At 46.4% G+C, this 15953-nt stretch overlaps 1 protein-coding gene across 1 annotated transcript in view; it reads right to left on the bottom strand.

The window, feature by feature from the left end:
* The window catches only part of SLIT3 (slit guidance ligand 3), a 592330-nt gene that overhangs the window by 141801 nt on the left and 434576 nt on the right, over positions 1-15953 (bottom strand). Inside the window, exon 7 of the mRNA XM_046666802.1 lies at positions 3977-4048. Coding sequence (XP_046522758.1) covers positions 3977-4048 — 72 coding nt within the window. The remainder of the gene's footprint in view (positions 1-3976; positions 4049-15953) is intronic.

Genomic DNA, 15953 nt, shown 5'->3' with positions numbered 1-15953 from the left:
TGGGTCAGGTCTTGGTGAAGGGAGGAGCAGAGCCGGGCTGCGGTGGCATGCACAGGCTGCAGTGGTGCTGGAATTCTTGCGTGTGCCAGGAGATCGCAGCCTGTGAATGAGAGTCTAGGTTTTAGCAGGGAAGGCGGTCTTCCTCTTTGGCAGTGGGGCATGGAAGCGGAGGACACAGGGCTCACTATGAAGCAAGGAGCGTGGGCCCAGGAGGCGGATCAATGTGAACAGGTTCCCGGCAGTTCCAATCAGGGGTAAGAGATCAATGGAACAACAAAAACGAGGTTTAGGTAAGCCAGATCCTTACTGAGCTGATTAATTTCAGGGATAATCAAAATGTCAGAGGTTTCCCTTTTGGAAGATTATATTAGGCTGGTTCTTCCGCACCCTCGCCGGCCAGCCCCGAGTGACCTCTCTTCTTAACCTTGCTACATATGGGTGGCCCCTGTCCCTTTGTTCTTTTGTAAGAATTTCTCCCCTCCCAAGTGCGACAATGGAATAGAGGTGACCAGGAGCTGGCCTGGTGGCGTAGTGGTTAAGTTCGCACACTGTGCTTCGGCAGCCTGGGGTTCACAGGTTCGGATGCCAGGTGCAGACCTAGCACCGCTTGCCGAGCCAGGCTGTTGCAGCATCCCACATAGAAGAGAGGAAGATTGGCACAGATGTTACCTCAGTGACAATCTTCCTCAAGCAAAAAGAGGAAGATTGGCAACAGATATTAGCTCAAGGCCAATCTTCATCACCAAAAAAAAAAAAAAAAAAAGAGGTGATCAAACTTCCTTGGAAGCCTCTTGTCAAAAGCCCAGCGCAGTGGAGGGGCTCAGATCTCCCTTTTGGAATTTTACCCACTAGAAATGCTGGGAGAGTTGAGCTGGGCAGAGGCTTTCAAGCTGCCTTTCCTATCATATTTGGGGGATCAAATTGAGCAGTATCATCCCAAATACTAAGATTGAAAGAAAAGCAATCACGATGACCATGAAACTTGAGCCTGGACACTGCCAGGACGTCTAACCCTCTTGAGTGGCAAGGGAAATTACTTTAATTACTCTCAACATTTTTGGTGAGTTGGGGTGGCAATAACATGGAGAAGGTGGCCTCTAGTGGCCCTGCAGCAGCTCTGGTCTTTCCTTTCCCAGCTCACCTGGAACATGCTCTTCTGCTCTTGTTTCTGCTGAATGGTACGAGGTTCTCATGTCAAACTGCTTGAATCTGACACTGGCTCTGTGCTTTCCGACTCGGACTTTAGGTAGTGATTTAACTCTGGGCTTCAGTCTTACCATCTGTAAAATGGGGATATTACTGGTGCCCTTTTGTGAGGGCTTTTGTGAGGATTGAAATGATTCATGAGAAGTGCTTAGCACAAGGCCTGGTACCTGGTAAGCCACTGAAGAAATGTTTGCTCTTATTATTATTGTGGGGAGACCAGCTCCAGACTTCAGTCTCTTCCCAACCTACGGCCCTGCCCGTACAAGGCTATCATTTCTTATTTAGACATCACAGCATCAAGGTGACTAGGTGGCTCCTGCACGTTGTCCTGCAATCTTTTGCTGACGAAAACACTATATTCCATGTTGGCAAAACCACCTTTATAGAAGATAAGGTGAATGTATACAAATGCCAATTTGTAAAAGGCACCTTTTAGCCACAGACGCTAAATTGAATTTCCAACAAATCCTTTTAGAGAGGGTCAGTGTTCATTTTCTATAAAATGTGGCTTTCTGAATTCAATATAAAAGCTTTCCTTTAGAATTCCCATTTATGACTTCCTTCCTCTCTCCTCTTCCCCGCTTCTCCACCACCAGTCTCTGCCCCCCCACCTTTAATTACAGTGAAGGGGGATTAGTCAGCTGAAGTCTCCAGGGAGTTCTATACAGAGCCATCTCTGAAATTAAACTAAAGAGAAAATGGCAGCAGGCAGGGAGCAAAGAGAACAGACGAGATTGACTGATTGATCTGAAGTCATCAGATGAGTGTTCAGGACCACGGGGAAGAATGACAACAGAATCAAGGAGAAAAGTCTCTCCCATCCCCTTCCCCTACCACGTACACCCAAACAAAGCACCCAAGACCCAGACCTAGCCATCTCTCCCCTGCTCCTGTAGACCCAGCCCAGCTCCCGTTACTGCTGCTCCTAAGCTGAAAATAACAAGAGGGGGAGTAGAAATCACAGAGGAACAGCTCACGGGCGCTGGACTGCCGACTTCTGCAGGTGAGAACTGTATTTCTTCCCTTCCACCCACTTGCCTGGGCAGATGCAGGCCCAACACCTGAGGCTTGCTCATAGCTTCTTGGCCGGGAGCCCTGGGCCACACTCTTCTGCAGTCCATTCGTGGTTTGCTGGGGACTTTGAAGAAATCTTTGAAGACTCAATGGTTTCTTCTTAAAATTCCATTACTGCACCACCCCATTTTTAAAAGGAGCGAAAAAGATGGATTTTCTTGGCTGAATTATGTTATTACATGAGGGATCGAGGAAGAACTGGGAAACTGATGGAAACTGGGCTCAGATTCTTCTTCTTTAGAAGAACTAGTATTTGTTGAGTGCACACCATGACCAGGCACTTTACATGTTATCACATTTCGTTATCACAACTTGGAGTCAAGCATTTATTAATTCACTGTCCTTGAAATACAGAGAGATGAAGACACTTGCCCAGAGTAAGTGGCAGAGCTTGCATTTAAACTCAGGTCTGCCTGACTCCCAACTCCATGTCCTTCTTAGGGTGCTCTGTACCATTTCCTTATAAATTGCCTCATTGGTCTTTGCTTCATTCTCACCAGAGATAAGGTCGCTTTCTCGCTAAAGCAGGGGTTCTCAAACGTTATGGGTATCAAAATCACCCAGAGGGCTTGTTAAAAACAGGTGGTTGGCCCCAGCCCCTGAGATTCTGATTCCATCGGTTTAGGGTGGGGCCTGAAATTTTGCTTTCCTAACAAGTTCCAGGTGGTGCTGACACTGCTAGTCTAGGGACCTTACTCTAGGAACAATCACTCTAAGGATTTTCAAATTTCTGTGGATTCCATGTTGTTCAGGGGCCATAGATAAGCTGGTTGCTGGTTTTTTTCAGTCCAGATTTCTAGGTAAGTAGTATCATCATCATGTAACAATTAACATCATTTATTGTCTACTACATGCCAGGCACTTTACTCTTGGGGGCTGACTCTCCCCTACTCCTGTGATGTACACACCACTGAGGCTCCACCAACACAAGAAAAGCATCCAGCATGAACTCCTTGGAAAGGCCAACAGAGTTCATTTGCAGAGAAGCTTACAAAAGCGTTTCTGGCTGAGAGTGGAGGGGAACTCCCCAGGTAACAAAGGCAATGGAACCGCTCTCAGTATGGGGTGTTATGGGGAGATTTGCTTCCTGAGTACACAGCCTGGAAGGCCTGAGTCCACCCAACACATTAAAGATAAAGAACCAAGGTACTGCATTCTAATATCAGAATATCATCCAGGGAACCGGTGAGCAGGGGAGTGTGGTAGGTGGGGGCTGGGAGGACGAGGAGAAGGACGGACTAAGACTCCCTTTCCTCCACTGTTCCCAGAAGGGAAAACAATTGTAACCATGGGCAATATGATAGAACTGCCAAAAGTACATGACATTCGCTAAGGAAATGGTGAATCATTATGTCCCAGTTCTACATGTTTCATGACAATATTAACACTAATAAACTTTTCCATTAGGATGGAAAACACAAAGATTTCCACAGTCCAGAAAAATTCCCAAGGCGAAGGGAAATGAATCTGTCTATGGCAGCCTGGTGGTTCAGAACCACGGCTAGCACTGTGACCCTTCCCCCCTCTGCCCTCGCTCACCAACACACCCCTTAGTTAACAGAAGGAGGAGGCACTTGGACATAGGAACCACCTGAGAGGTCACAGCACGGTAGGTTTTATAAGTAGCTTAGCGTGCCGCACTTTAGGCTGTGTAAGAGGGTGGTAGGCAGGGGATGAAGCAGGGACCTTTACTCACAGAGTTCGAATCTTCGGCATGTGGTTGAAGCTAGTGACCAGGATGCGGCTAATGTTGTTGTTGTTGAGTGTGCTGCGGAGACAGAGGAAAAAGGCAAATGGTTAACAAGGAAGCAGCATTGAGGGGGCACCAAAGATGCTTATGGAAAGTGGGGGGAGGGATGGATGTGACTGCAAGAGGGACCATAAATCAACGGTCATGGGTCAGTCGGTGGAGCCGCTGGAGACAAGTGGATGGATCTCCAGATGGTAAGAGAATCCCTGGCTCCTTTTCTCAGATGGGTCCCTCCTCCCCTCTGCTGCCCTCTCAGTACTTACTGATCCACCTGGAGTAACAGTATCACTCCCTGAAACCCTTCTGTGGGCTGAGTGCTTCACAACAATATTTCTAATTCTCACAACTACGTGCCAGTTATGTATCATTGTCCTCGTTGTAGAGAAAACAAAACAGATAGAGGTCATTGTTTGGTAACACACAACTCTATAGGGTAGGTCTTATCTCCATATTACAGACGAGGAGGCTGAGCCACAGAGAAGTAAAATAGCTTTTCCAAGGACTCTTAGCTGCTAAGCTCAGGCAATGGGATTTGAACCCAGCACTATCTTGCTCCAAACTCCTCGCTCTGCACATTGTAGCTACTGCCCCACGGTGGTGTGAGGCTGGAGGCTATGTGCAGAGGTCATTTGGTAAGGATCTTCCAGCCATCTTCTGACTCTTCAAGCACATCTTAAGGGAGGGTGTGAGCTCACTGAGGACAGGGATTGAGTCCTCTCTCTTGTGCATCTCCATCACTACGGATGGGAACTCCTACAGTGCAACATTAGCACTGACTGGTATCTTCATAAAGCGAAAAGGAAAGAGAAAGATGTGAGCTCCCATAAGTGAACCAGAATAAAATAAGGCTGCTGAATGAAATCAGGCTGTAGGCAAGTACAGCCCTGGGCTTACCCTTCTAGAGGGACCCATTACAGAAGCGCAGGGAAAGCATGATAGACAAAGAAGCCATTCGCAGAAGTGGAAATGTTAAGTAGGAGAAGAGCCTTTTCCGGTCAGTTAGTTCAGCAACTACCCAGATGGAGAGGTCACCATATGCATGAAGGCCAGGCCTAGTTCTCGCTCTCTGATCCCATACCTGCCTCACCCTGCGTCCCAAAGAGCAAGAGGGGGATATAGCCCTTAGTATAATCCTTCTGGGTGGCCCCTTGCTCCTGTGCTCTCTCTTCTCCTGTGCTCCACCCAGATATCCCCTTCTCATCAGTCTAACTCCTCTTACTTTCCCACAGGCCCCCATTGGCCCAGGAAGGAACCTTTCTTTGGAAACCTTCATTGGTTAAGCAGATTTATTTTGCCCTTGGCTCTTGGTGAACACATTATCTTCTCTTAAAATGCCCTCTGAATTGTAAGACCCACAAGGCCAGGAACATTTTTTGTCTTGTGCGTTACTCTAGCCCCATGGCCTGGTCCATACATGGTTCAGATTGAGTCTTATTTTCCCCACTTGCGTGGTCTTGGGCAAGTTATCAACATCTTTTATCCACAGGTTCTTCATTGGTGGAAGGAGGCAGGTAACGGTACCTACTTCATAGGCTGGTCAAAGGCGTAGTATGTAGCGTGTGCTCAGTAAAAGGAGACTACCATTTTATTGACATTGGTGGAGCAACTTATTCCTGTCCTGGTCATTCCTGTTCCCCCTACCTCAACATCCATGAAATAGAAACAGAGATTTCTCTAGCACACAGTGGCCCCCATACCCACCCCACCCCACCCAAGGGGTCCTGCACAGATTCCTCTCCAGCCTCTCATGACTCTAGCCCACAGCAGGATTCCAGTGCCCAATCTCCCTCACCCCAGGCTCTTCCTCAATCCCCTCCGGCCTCCTGGCATTCGTTTAGCTAACAAGGCCAGGAGGAAATCTGTTTACCCAAAGGCACAGAACCTAATACTTTTTCCTCCCTCCCTCCCATATTTACTGTGCACCCACCATGTGTCTGGCACTATCTCAGGCATATAGTACAGTAAAGAGGAATGAACAGACCAAATTTACATTGCCTGCTTCTGCTAACTCCCTAACTTTACCAATGCACCAGTGCAGACACTTGGCCTTTATGAAGTTGAACCTCTGTAGCAGTTTTGTTTCACGTGGCTTATCTTTTCTAAGAGTGTGTGTGTGTGTGCGTGTGTGTGTTAATCCATCCTATCTCCATCCGCCCAAGAAGGGTTCGGAATATCTCATCAGAGAGGGCTGAAGAATCTGTCACTCACTTCAGACCAGGGTCTCCTGCCTTGCCAGGGAGCTCCCTGGGAGTGAGAACTATGTCGCCGCCACCCCTTCGCCATCAGATTAGGAATGCCTCTGGGGCAGAAACAATGCCTTCATTTCCTCTGCTGTCCATCCTAGAGTTCTAGGCTCCACACTTGGGGGATACCTAGTTAGGGTCGTTGACTGACAACCAGACAAAAATCCGAGCATCCTCATGTCTCAAAGGCAAAGAACAAGAAGCCTTTGCAGCAAAGAGCCTTGCTTCTGACCATGCCCAGCCACTCAACGTCAGGTTGAGTTCGCAGCCAGCCCTAATTCAGCTAAATATACAGTGCAGTTACATGCAGGGCTTGGGCTGGAACCGCATCCGGCAGCAGTCCGGTAGCGATGACTTATTAACGTATTACTACACTGATATTTAAATGCGAGCCGTAATGAGGGCCATAAAACATTTACGATAATAGCAATTATTCCAGAACCAAAATGACTAAACACGCTATTCAGACTTTCATGATTTGCTGTGTGGGGCTGGCCAGCCAAGGGATGTCAGAGGGTTGGTAACCTCTTGGATGCTGGTCTCCATGGCAGCTACAGTTTTTGTTTCCCTAATAAACACGGATTATTTGATTTCCAGTCTTGGCGGCTTTTGCCTGTGATGGGAGCACTGTGCTCTATCTGGTTCTCGTGCCCCAGCCTAAATAGCTGGCATTCAATGGAAGTGTCGTTGTCATAACCCCAGCACAGTGGAGCAGAGTCGGTGAGCACAGCTCCCAGAGGCAAAGACCTGGTTTAGGTTGTGGCTCTGCCACTGCCAACCTGTGCAACCAGGAGTAAGTTTTCTTAATCTTATTAGGTTTCCTCCTTTGTAACACGGGGATAATAACAGCACCAGTTTCATAGAGCTTTATTGGTGATTAAATGAGATGATAATAATAATCGCCAAGGTTAACTGAGAGCTTATTGTATGCCAGGCAGGCACTGGGCTAAGGACTCAACTTGTACCATCTCATTTAATTCCTCCAATCACCCTCTGAAGCAAGTACTTTTTTTTTTTGTCATCTCCATTTCATGGATGGAGCAAGTGGTGGTACCAGGACTTGAACCCAAACAAGCTGACTCCAGGAAGGATGCCTGTATGAGTTGTCTATTACTGCTGTAACAGACTACCACAAATTTTGTGTCTTAAAGCAATACAAATTTATTCTCTTACAGCCTGCAGATCGGAAGTCTAAAATGGATTCACGGGATGGCGTTTCTTCTAGAGGCATCGGGAAAATTCATTTCCTTGCCTTTTGCAGCTTGTAGAGGACACCCACATCCCTTGGCTCGTGGTCCCTTCCTTGCATCACTCCAAACTCTTGCTTCTGTTGTCACATGTCCTACTGTTCATGGTGATCTCCTGCCTCCCTCTTATGAGGACCCTTGTGATGACATTTCCAGCCAACCACCATCCCCTTGAAACAAGGCATGGACAGCACTCATTTTAGCACACTGCCTGGCGCATAGGCAATGGCCAATAATTATTGCTACTATTATTGTAGCTTGTGTTTGTTTTAGTTCTTTATAGTTTACAAGACACTTTCCCATTCATCTCATTTGATACCCTGAGGTTGGAATTATTCTCCCCATTTTATAGAATGTGCAATTTGAGGCTACGAGAGGTAAGGACTCACCCAGGGTGGCACATGAGCTCCTGGAGGATTCAAGACTTAGTATTCTTTCTTTAAATCACAATTTCTCCCAACTTACACACTGCCTCCTGTTTTCAGGGCAAATTGTTACCCTGGCATGGATATCCTCTGTTATCTCCACTCTGGTACCCAAAGCTAGAAATAAGTGCACAAGCCTCCTGCTGCCTCTTGTTCTATAAACTTCCTTGAAGATTATCCAGCAGAAAAATAAATGGTTTGCTCCGACAAAGACCCCCCCCGCCCCCATGCTGCCATTGGATGACCAGCCCAGACTAAGCTGTGGTGACCTCATCAACCTCATCTTATTTACCTCCATCTCCTGGAAGAGTTTTGCTAGTTCCAGAGTCTAGATTCAATCCTGCTCTGCTCCTTGGAGATATTTTGAGAAAATATGCTTTATTGCAAGTCACCCAGGTTGGAGGTTTTTCTCCAAATAAATGCTCTCAATTCAGCATTTTCCATCAGGTTTCAAGCTCAAGTTCAGGTCAAATTAATTCAATAAAACTTTAGGACTGTTCTTGCCTCCTCTTTTTGCACCATCACAAGCTACTGAATGGGCATTTCAGTATGAATTAGAAATAAGGCAATTTCCCCCCAGAAGATTTAAAAGACAGTCCATCTACCTCCCATTTCTCTCTTATAAAGCCCTTATGCTGTTTTTTTTTTTCTTTTTGAGGAAGATTAACCCTGAGCTAACATCTGCTGCCAATCCTCCTCTTTTTGCTGAGGAAGACTGGCCCTGAGCTAACATCTGTGCCCATCTTCCTCTACTTTATATGTGGGACGCCTACCACAGCATGGCGTGCCAAGCGGTGCCATGTCCGCACCCATGATCCAAACCAGCAAACCCCCGGCTGCCGAAGCGGAACGTGCAAACTTAACCGCTGCACCACCAGGCCGGCCCCAGCCCTTACCCCATTATAAATACTGTATTTACACTGAGACTAAGTTTGACCTGTATACTGTTCAGTCTTTTTTTCTGTTTTGTCATAATTGGAGCATAAAAGCCTAATGAAAAGGGGTCATTTTCCATATTAAAATGATCTATTTGGACAATGCTACCTCTGTCAACGCATCCATTCTCTCTCGATTGTGAGCACTAGAAAGGGGGCATTAAATTTTTTTCCAGGGCACTAGGGGTTTAGTGAACTTACTACTGGTCCTATAATGCACAAATCAAACCAAGTTTGCGATGCCCTGTCCTCCTTAGCTAAATACTGGGGTACCATTGCAAGACAAGGGCTCCCCAGTAATGATGAATGCATGAGGAAATGGTCACATACTGGTCTGTCCCATGGGCTGGCAGACTACTGCTCACAGGCCAAATCCCATCCAACACAGAGTATTTTTGTAAATAAAGTTTTACCCATTCGTTTATGTATTGTCTACGCTGCTTTCATGTTACAACGGCTGAGTAGTTGCGACAGAGACCATATGGCATGCAAAGACTAAAATATTTACTAACTGGCTTTTTATAGACAATGTTTGCTGACCCCTGGCTGCTCTAGAACTGGGCGGTTCTAGTCCTGTCTTTGCCAGTGATTAAGTGCAATATGCCGGGCAAGTCCTATTAACTGCTCTGTAAGAAAAGTAGATTAGGTCACTGGCTTTCAAAACTTAAAAATAAAACCAAAAAACATTGGCGGGAAAGCCCAAGCAGCAAGCGGTAGAGCTGAGATTCAAAAGCAGGCAGTCTAACTCTAGAAGCCACACTTCTCGCCCCCACCTTATACTCCCCTGGAAGGAGGGTCCCACTACTCCTGGAACCTGCAATGCTGGGATGGAATCAGAGCCTAGAAGAAGGCCCTGTTCAAGAAATGGCAGGTGAAACCATCTCGGGTTGGGCATGGAACGACTTGGGCAGTGGATCTCAAAGCGTGGTCCCCAGAGCTGCAGCATCACCTGGGAACTTGTTAGAGATGCATCTTCTCAGGCCCCACCCACACCTCCAGAATCAGAACCTCTGGGTAGGCCCAGCTTTGTGTGTTTTAATGAACTCTCCAGAGAATTCTCATGCAAGCTCAAGTTGGAAAACCACTGAACGAAGCAAAAGGCTAAGAACAGAGTCTTTACTTAGGTATAGAGGGCAGAATATAGGCTGTCCCTTGCTGCCCCAGGGACTGAAGGCCTCTTGTGTACTTAGGAAGAGGCCCAAGTTCTGAAACAGTACATAGCCCTCAATGGAGGTGGCTGCAAGCACCTGTGGAGAGCTCCAACTTAGCTCCCCACTCTTCTCTGCTGAGTGCTAAAGTGTGGCTCTCCTTGTATCACTCAAGACAGCCATCTTTGATCTGGAGGAGCTAAGTCCAGCTGTAGCCATGCCACCCTGGAAACCTTAATAAGGCTGACATTTCCCTCTGTCTCCTCCGATTAGGCCATCGCTTTATCACTGTGCTTTCCTGGCTCTGGGTGTAATCTGCGTGTTGTGTGTCCATAACACTATGTAATTGGCTCTAATGGAGCAATATTATCTGTGAGCATGTATCACATAATTGCAAAACCAGGCATCCACAGTAAGTGCCACTGCAGTCTCCCAGCGTGCCAACCTTGGAGCTGGGGACACTCTTGGAACCCCTCTTTTTCCCCTCCACACAGGTGGGGAATCAGACTCCTTAGGTCAGATAGACCCCCTTGGCAGACTGGCCCATTCATCCCCTGTCTCAAGGTGGGTTGACTTCTCTTTAAGTAGGGATAAATAAGGTGGCTCCCTCCTTAACGGTCCCTAGGAAGGACTCTTGGTGAGTCCTCAGCAGCCATGGCAACAGGATGTCTTTTTAAAGTGACCCTGGAGATGCCCTGACTTGTGCTTACAATTGTAGGTGTCCAATGACCAGCATTCTAAGCCCAAAAGATATAACTACCTCCAACAGGGCTTATATTGAATTCACAGGGGCAGACATAACCAAAGTAGGCAAAATCATTTCCTGGGGAGCAGCTGAGTGTAAATACTGTGGCTGGACCCTGGGGGAAATATCTAAACTGCTGGTATGAAGGATGAAAAGCACAGAGGGATTCTGGTAGCATGGAGACTGCAAGGGGAGGGGCTGGAGATTCATTTCTGCCTCTCCTTGCTGGCTCAGGGAGGGAGAGGAATGAAACTGAGGGCACTTCAGATCCTTCGGGTGCCTGCTCTGCTCTCTGGCTCACATGTCAAAGCAGGACTGGCTTGTCTTGGTCTTACTTGGTGGCTACTAACTGACAGCCATCATGGCACCGGGATCAAGGACTATTGCTGATGATCAGGCCCTTCCATATGCTCCTAGATCCAGGGAATGTGAATGCTGTTGGCTGGCTTGGCCCATTAGAATGTGTGTTTATGGCATCTTGTTGTGAACTTGACCCTAGGAGAATACACACAGAATGCCCACTAGGTCCACTGAGGTTGGGAGAGGAATCCTCAAGCCTTTCCCTCAGCCCAGTCTCTCCCCAACTGCACTGACCCAGTCATTTTTGGATGAAGCCCCCTTATTTCCCTCCTACCAAGGCTGAACTTGCTTTTCTCACTCAGCTATGCACTATTCTGATTTGGCTGGAAGCTCTAGGAAACTCCAGAAATCAGGAAAAACAATGTACAATAATGCACCCTTTGAGAAAACCTAAACTGAATGTTATAGGTTCTACCATGAACTCTCTACTTTCCTCTAATGAGCTAGACTAGAAAAGGATATTGCTTTGAGGTGAGCTTGCCAAGATCTTCCAACAAAGATGCCCACAACAATAACAATAATAATACTTATACGGTTTATTAAGTTTTTGCTATGTGCTGGCACTGGGCTGAGCATTTTTCACACATTATCTCATTTAATCCTCCCCCAAACTCTGAGATACTATTGTCATTTCCGTTTTGGATTCTAGAAAGATCAATGAACTCTGCCCTGATCACACAGCTATAGAGTTGTGGAGCCGAAATTCAGATCCAGGAAAGTGTGACATCAGGACCTATATTTTTAAGCATTCACGAAACTGCCTCTTACAGGATGGTCTTCGACAGGCGTTGGCTGTCCAATTTCCATGTCTTCCCAAGGGGGAAGCGAATCATCTCGGTTAGTGGTAGACTCAGCCCTGACTTCCATGTGGCAGGGAGTGTGGTATTTGCCCCGCTGCTAAGGATACTCAAAGCAACAGCATTACCCGACCTGCCTCTTGTCTGAGCAACAGAGAGGGCTCAGCACTGAGACCACAGGCTGTAGTAGAGTCTACAGAGAAGAGAGGGCAATGGTGTCTCCAAGCCTTGTGGTCACGGTTTGGCTAACAAGTCTAAGTGCTGCCAAAAGCCGTCCTTACTATTAGATTGGTTGATCGGAATTTTTAAGACTACCCTGAAGAACCAAGAGCACAGCTCTGCTCCTTAAGCAAAGCCCATCTTTGGCCTGTTTGGAGCAGGCGATGAGTTTCTGCGGACGGATGGGGCAGGAGGAATGAGAGACACGGAGGGAGAGAGAGGAGAAGGGACGGCAGAAGCCAACTCTCTTACGCTACCTGCTCTCTCGGACTATCCTGGGTGCTGCAGAGTACTGAGTTCTTTGGTCTCCCTGCGGACCGTTTAAATTAAAGCTCATAACCATTGTGTGGGCATATAATGAAAACAACTGATGCTGCACTGATTAGGCCATTACTCTCAACTGTTAGAAAACATAATGATCTCACAAGGGGACTTATTCACTGACGTATAGCAGTCAAGCTCTCATTTGACACCTCAAATTAGCAGCCAAAGCAATAACAGCTGGGGTTTTTGTCTCAATATTTGTACCCGACTCTAAAGTGATTTGGCACCGGGTGAGCGTTATTTTTAAACACAGAGCTCTCACCGCCTAGTAACATTTTAAATGGTCTCCAGGTGTCATGTAAAACCTAGAGAAATAAATAAAAACAATCAGCTGCCAATTTTGGCCTTTGATGATACGGATTCCTTAACAAAAGGGCTTGTCTTTGGTTCTTCTTTTATTATGTATTCATATTATGACAGGCAGAAACTCATCTCCTTCCACCCAGCACCACTTCGGTGTTAAAAAAAAAGATGCTTCCAAAATAAATGTAAAAAGTAGAAGATCAAAAGAGAAAGAGGAATCTTCAAATCCCGCCACTGTTCAATCAGATGCGGATAGTGTGAGTATTCACGATGCTCCGGTGTCTTTGGTCCCTGGTTTTGAAGAACTCCTTACTCATCTATTGAGATCACCACAGATGTTGCCTAGTGGTGATTCAGAATGATTCAACTGCCTCCCAGTGACCAACTTAATTGTAAAATGTCCCTTAAGCCACAACATGAATGAGACAGCCTCAGTCTCCTAATTCTATTTCATCATCTATAAACTGGGAGCCTGGACAATCAATCTTGTCTACTGCATTATTTAGAAATCAGGCAGCTGCCAAGAAGTCTGCAGTGGGCTGAGGATGGATGAAAGAATGACCTCCAACTTACATAATGGGACAGGTGAGTTTGCACTTGAGAGGGGGGAGAAATGGACCATTTCCACCTCAGCTGCATTTTAGCCAGTTGAGAGGAAGATGGGGAAAGTTCATAAATACCACTGATGTGAACACTAAGAGAGGACAGAGGACATGTCTATTCTGTGCCCTGTTGTATAGGCAGGACCTATCCCATGTTTGGCACACAGGACTACCCAATATTTACTGAATGGACGGATGAGTTTCCAAATGTGAAAGGTAATGCTTTTGGCATTGTTTGACAAAAATAAATTTCCACCCTAAACAGCCTTCTGGGCTGATCTGGGAGCACAAACTCAATTGCCTATGGGAGCGAGGCTTGACATCTGAGTAAGCAAGCGTGCCGTGCCGTGTGGGGACCGTAGTAAAGCCAGCTCCGCTACACGAGATCATCACTTCTCATTCAAAGGACTGTTGCTGTGCTGGAGTGTGGGTGCAGTGCTGCCGCTGTTCCCTCAAGAGAAAGCCAGACATCTAGAAGTTTTATACGAAGTCTCCTGGTATTTTTGTATTGGTGATTAATCACCTTAAGGAAGAAAAGTCACAAATGAAACATACCCAGGGGCTGAATTTGGCTGCAGATGCCAGTTTTTGGTCTTTGAACCAAATAGATTAATTTAACAATTTGAATCATATATATATATATTTAACATATGTGTGACATCTATCATATATATTTAACATATGTCACGCATATATAAAATCAAAATATTCTGATGGCATTGTGGTGATATGTAGCTAAAGCCTTCCTTCCACACTGCGTCTCCTGAAGGGCAGGTACCAGCTGAGAGATGCTCCCGGAACCTACCATTCAAACGCACTATCTTTACACGGTTGAAAATGATCCAATGCTTTTTTTCCCCACTATCATCACTTGGAGACAAAGTGCTCTGAAAGAGTTTCTGTTTCTAGGGTGAAACTGTGCTCTGCCAGGCAGGAGTGCTCGTCTGGTTTCCGCATGCTACTCATCAGTTCTGTGGCTAAACGTAAGCTGTTTCTCGTGTATAGTTCAGAACTGTGTGGCTTCAGCACTGTTGGCAGAAAAAAACTGCACAGGGCACATGACTCTGTTCCTGGGCTGAGATGTCAGAGACAATCAGCTTTTACTCACTGATATTTGCAAAGGAGGGACTCTCTCAGGGAGCTGGGTACAATTTACACCTTGGCCGACTTAGGCTCAATGATGGGCAGGGGCCCTCTGTGCTTATTCACTGAGCCTTTGGGTACCACTAGTAGCTGGGATCAATGATGTACAGTTTGATCTCTTTTCAGATTGCCCTCTGACTGGACAGCAACCTGTTGCTGGGGGTGGTCATGCACCAAGCAATGGCCACAGGACTAGGGGGCTCTAGAAAGGGAGGGTGTGGTCTCCATGCTGACTGTAAAATGTTCCCTCTGGCAAAATGCTAGAGATTAAGGGATGACGAGATGGACAGGGCATAGAGGCTGGCTTCACCAATTTTTGGTCCTGTCTGCTAATACAAGGGGAAGGTAGAATGGCACTATACAGCATTGGATAAAGACTCAATAGACCTGTTTTCTGACCTGGTTCTTTGGTGAAATTTTCCTACAGCTGAAGGCAAGTCACTTAATCTTTCTAGGGGACTTTCTTTTTCTTAAAATGAAATGGTGGGACCAGTTGACCTGCAGGGTCTTTCCAGTCTGCAATTCCACTCCCCGATTCCATCTGGGCTGGTGCTGGCTCAAGAATGGCATTTTTGGAATGGGAATAGTTTTCCAGACAGTGGTGAAAGAGATTATGGACACCCAGATCTGCATAAAGACAGGACACTTGGCCAAACTCTGAAAGTCACAACCAGCCCCCACTGTGCAGCATTTGAAATATTGCTGGGGAAAAGTGGCATGGTTTTGGCTGTTTTTCTTTCTCTCTTTATGCAGATATCTGGCTCCGCTGCTATGGGGTTAATGGGCTTCCTTTCCTAAGGAGCTGCTGCATCTATAGCTTATGTATGGAGGAGGGATGGGTCCAGACACGGGAGCAATTTTCCCACCCAGTTGACTTTGTGGAAGGCATTTGCAGGGCTGGGAGAAGTGAATAATTGGGATCAGGAAACTAATTCACACAGAAAGAGTTTTGCTTTAGTGGGAGATGGTTTTAATAATCATACTCCTGGGTTCCAATGAAAATGGGTTTTTTGCGGGTATAAGATCCAGATGTCTAAATTAAGATAGAGAAAGGGCAGAGTGGAGGTTGAGGGGAGTGGCAGATATTTCAAAGTATTTAACTTCAGAAAACACACTGTTTAAACATTGTGCTTCTTAATGAATATGAAGTGGCTCCAGAGGTTTGGAGCAGGGCAAGCAGAAAAGCAGGCCTGCTAGGAGCTATGGAGCTCTGCAGAGGGCATCTCCTGTGCAAATGGGGTACTCGCCACTCAGCTCTAAACCTGAGCTGTGCAATAATAAGGTAGCCATGAGCTAAATGTGCTGATTTAAATTGAAATCAATTAAAATGAACTAAAATTTAAAAATCAGTTTCTCAGTGGCACTAGGCACATTTCAAGCGCTCAAGAGTCACATGTGGCTAGTGGCTATCATACTGGACAACACAGATTTG

This window comes from Equus quagga, chromosome 7, assembly GCF_021613505.1.
Source record: "Equus quagga isolate Etosha38 chromosome 7, UCLA_HA_Equagga_1.0, whole genome shotgun sequence".
Lineage (NCBI taxonomy): Eukaryota > Metazoa > Chordata > Mammalia > Perissodactyla > Equidae > Equus > Equus quagga.
This window is presented reverse-complemented; position numbering and strand designations above follow the sequence as displayed.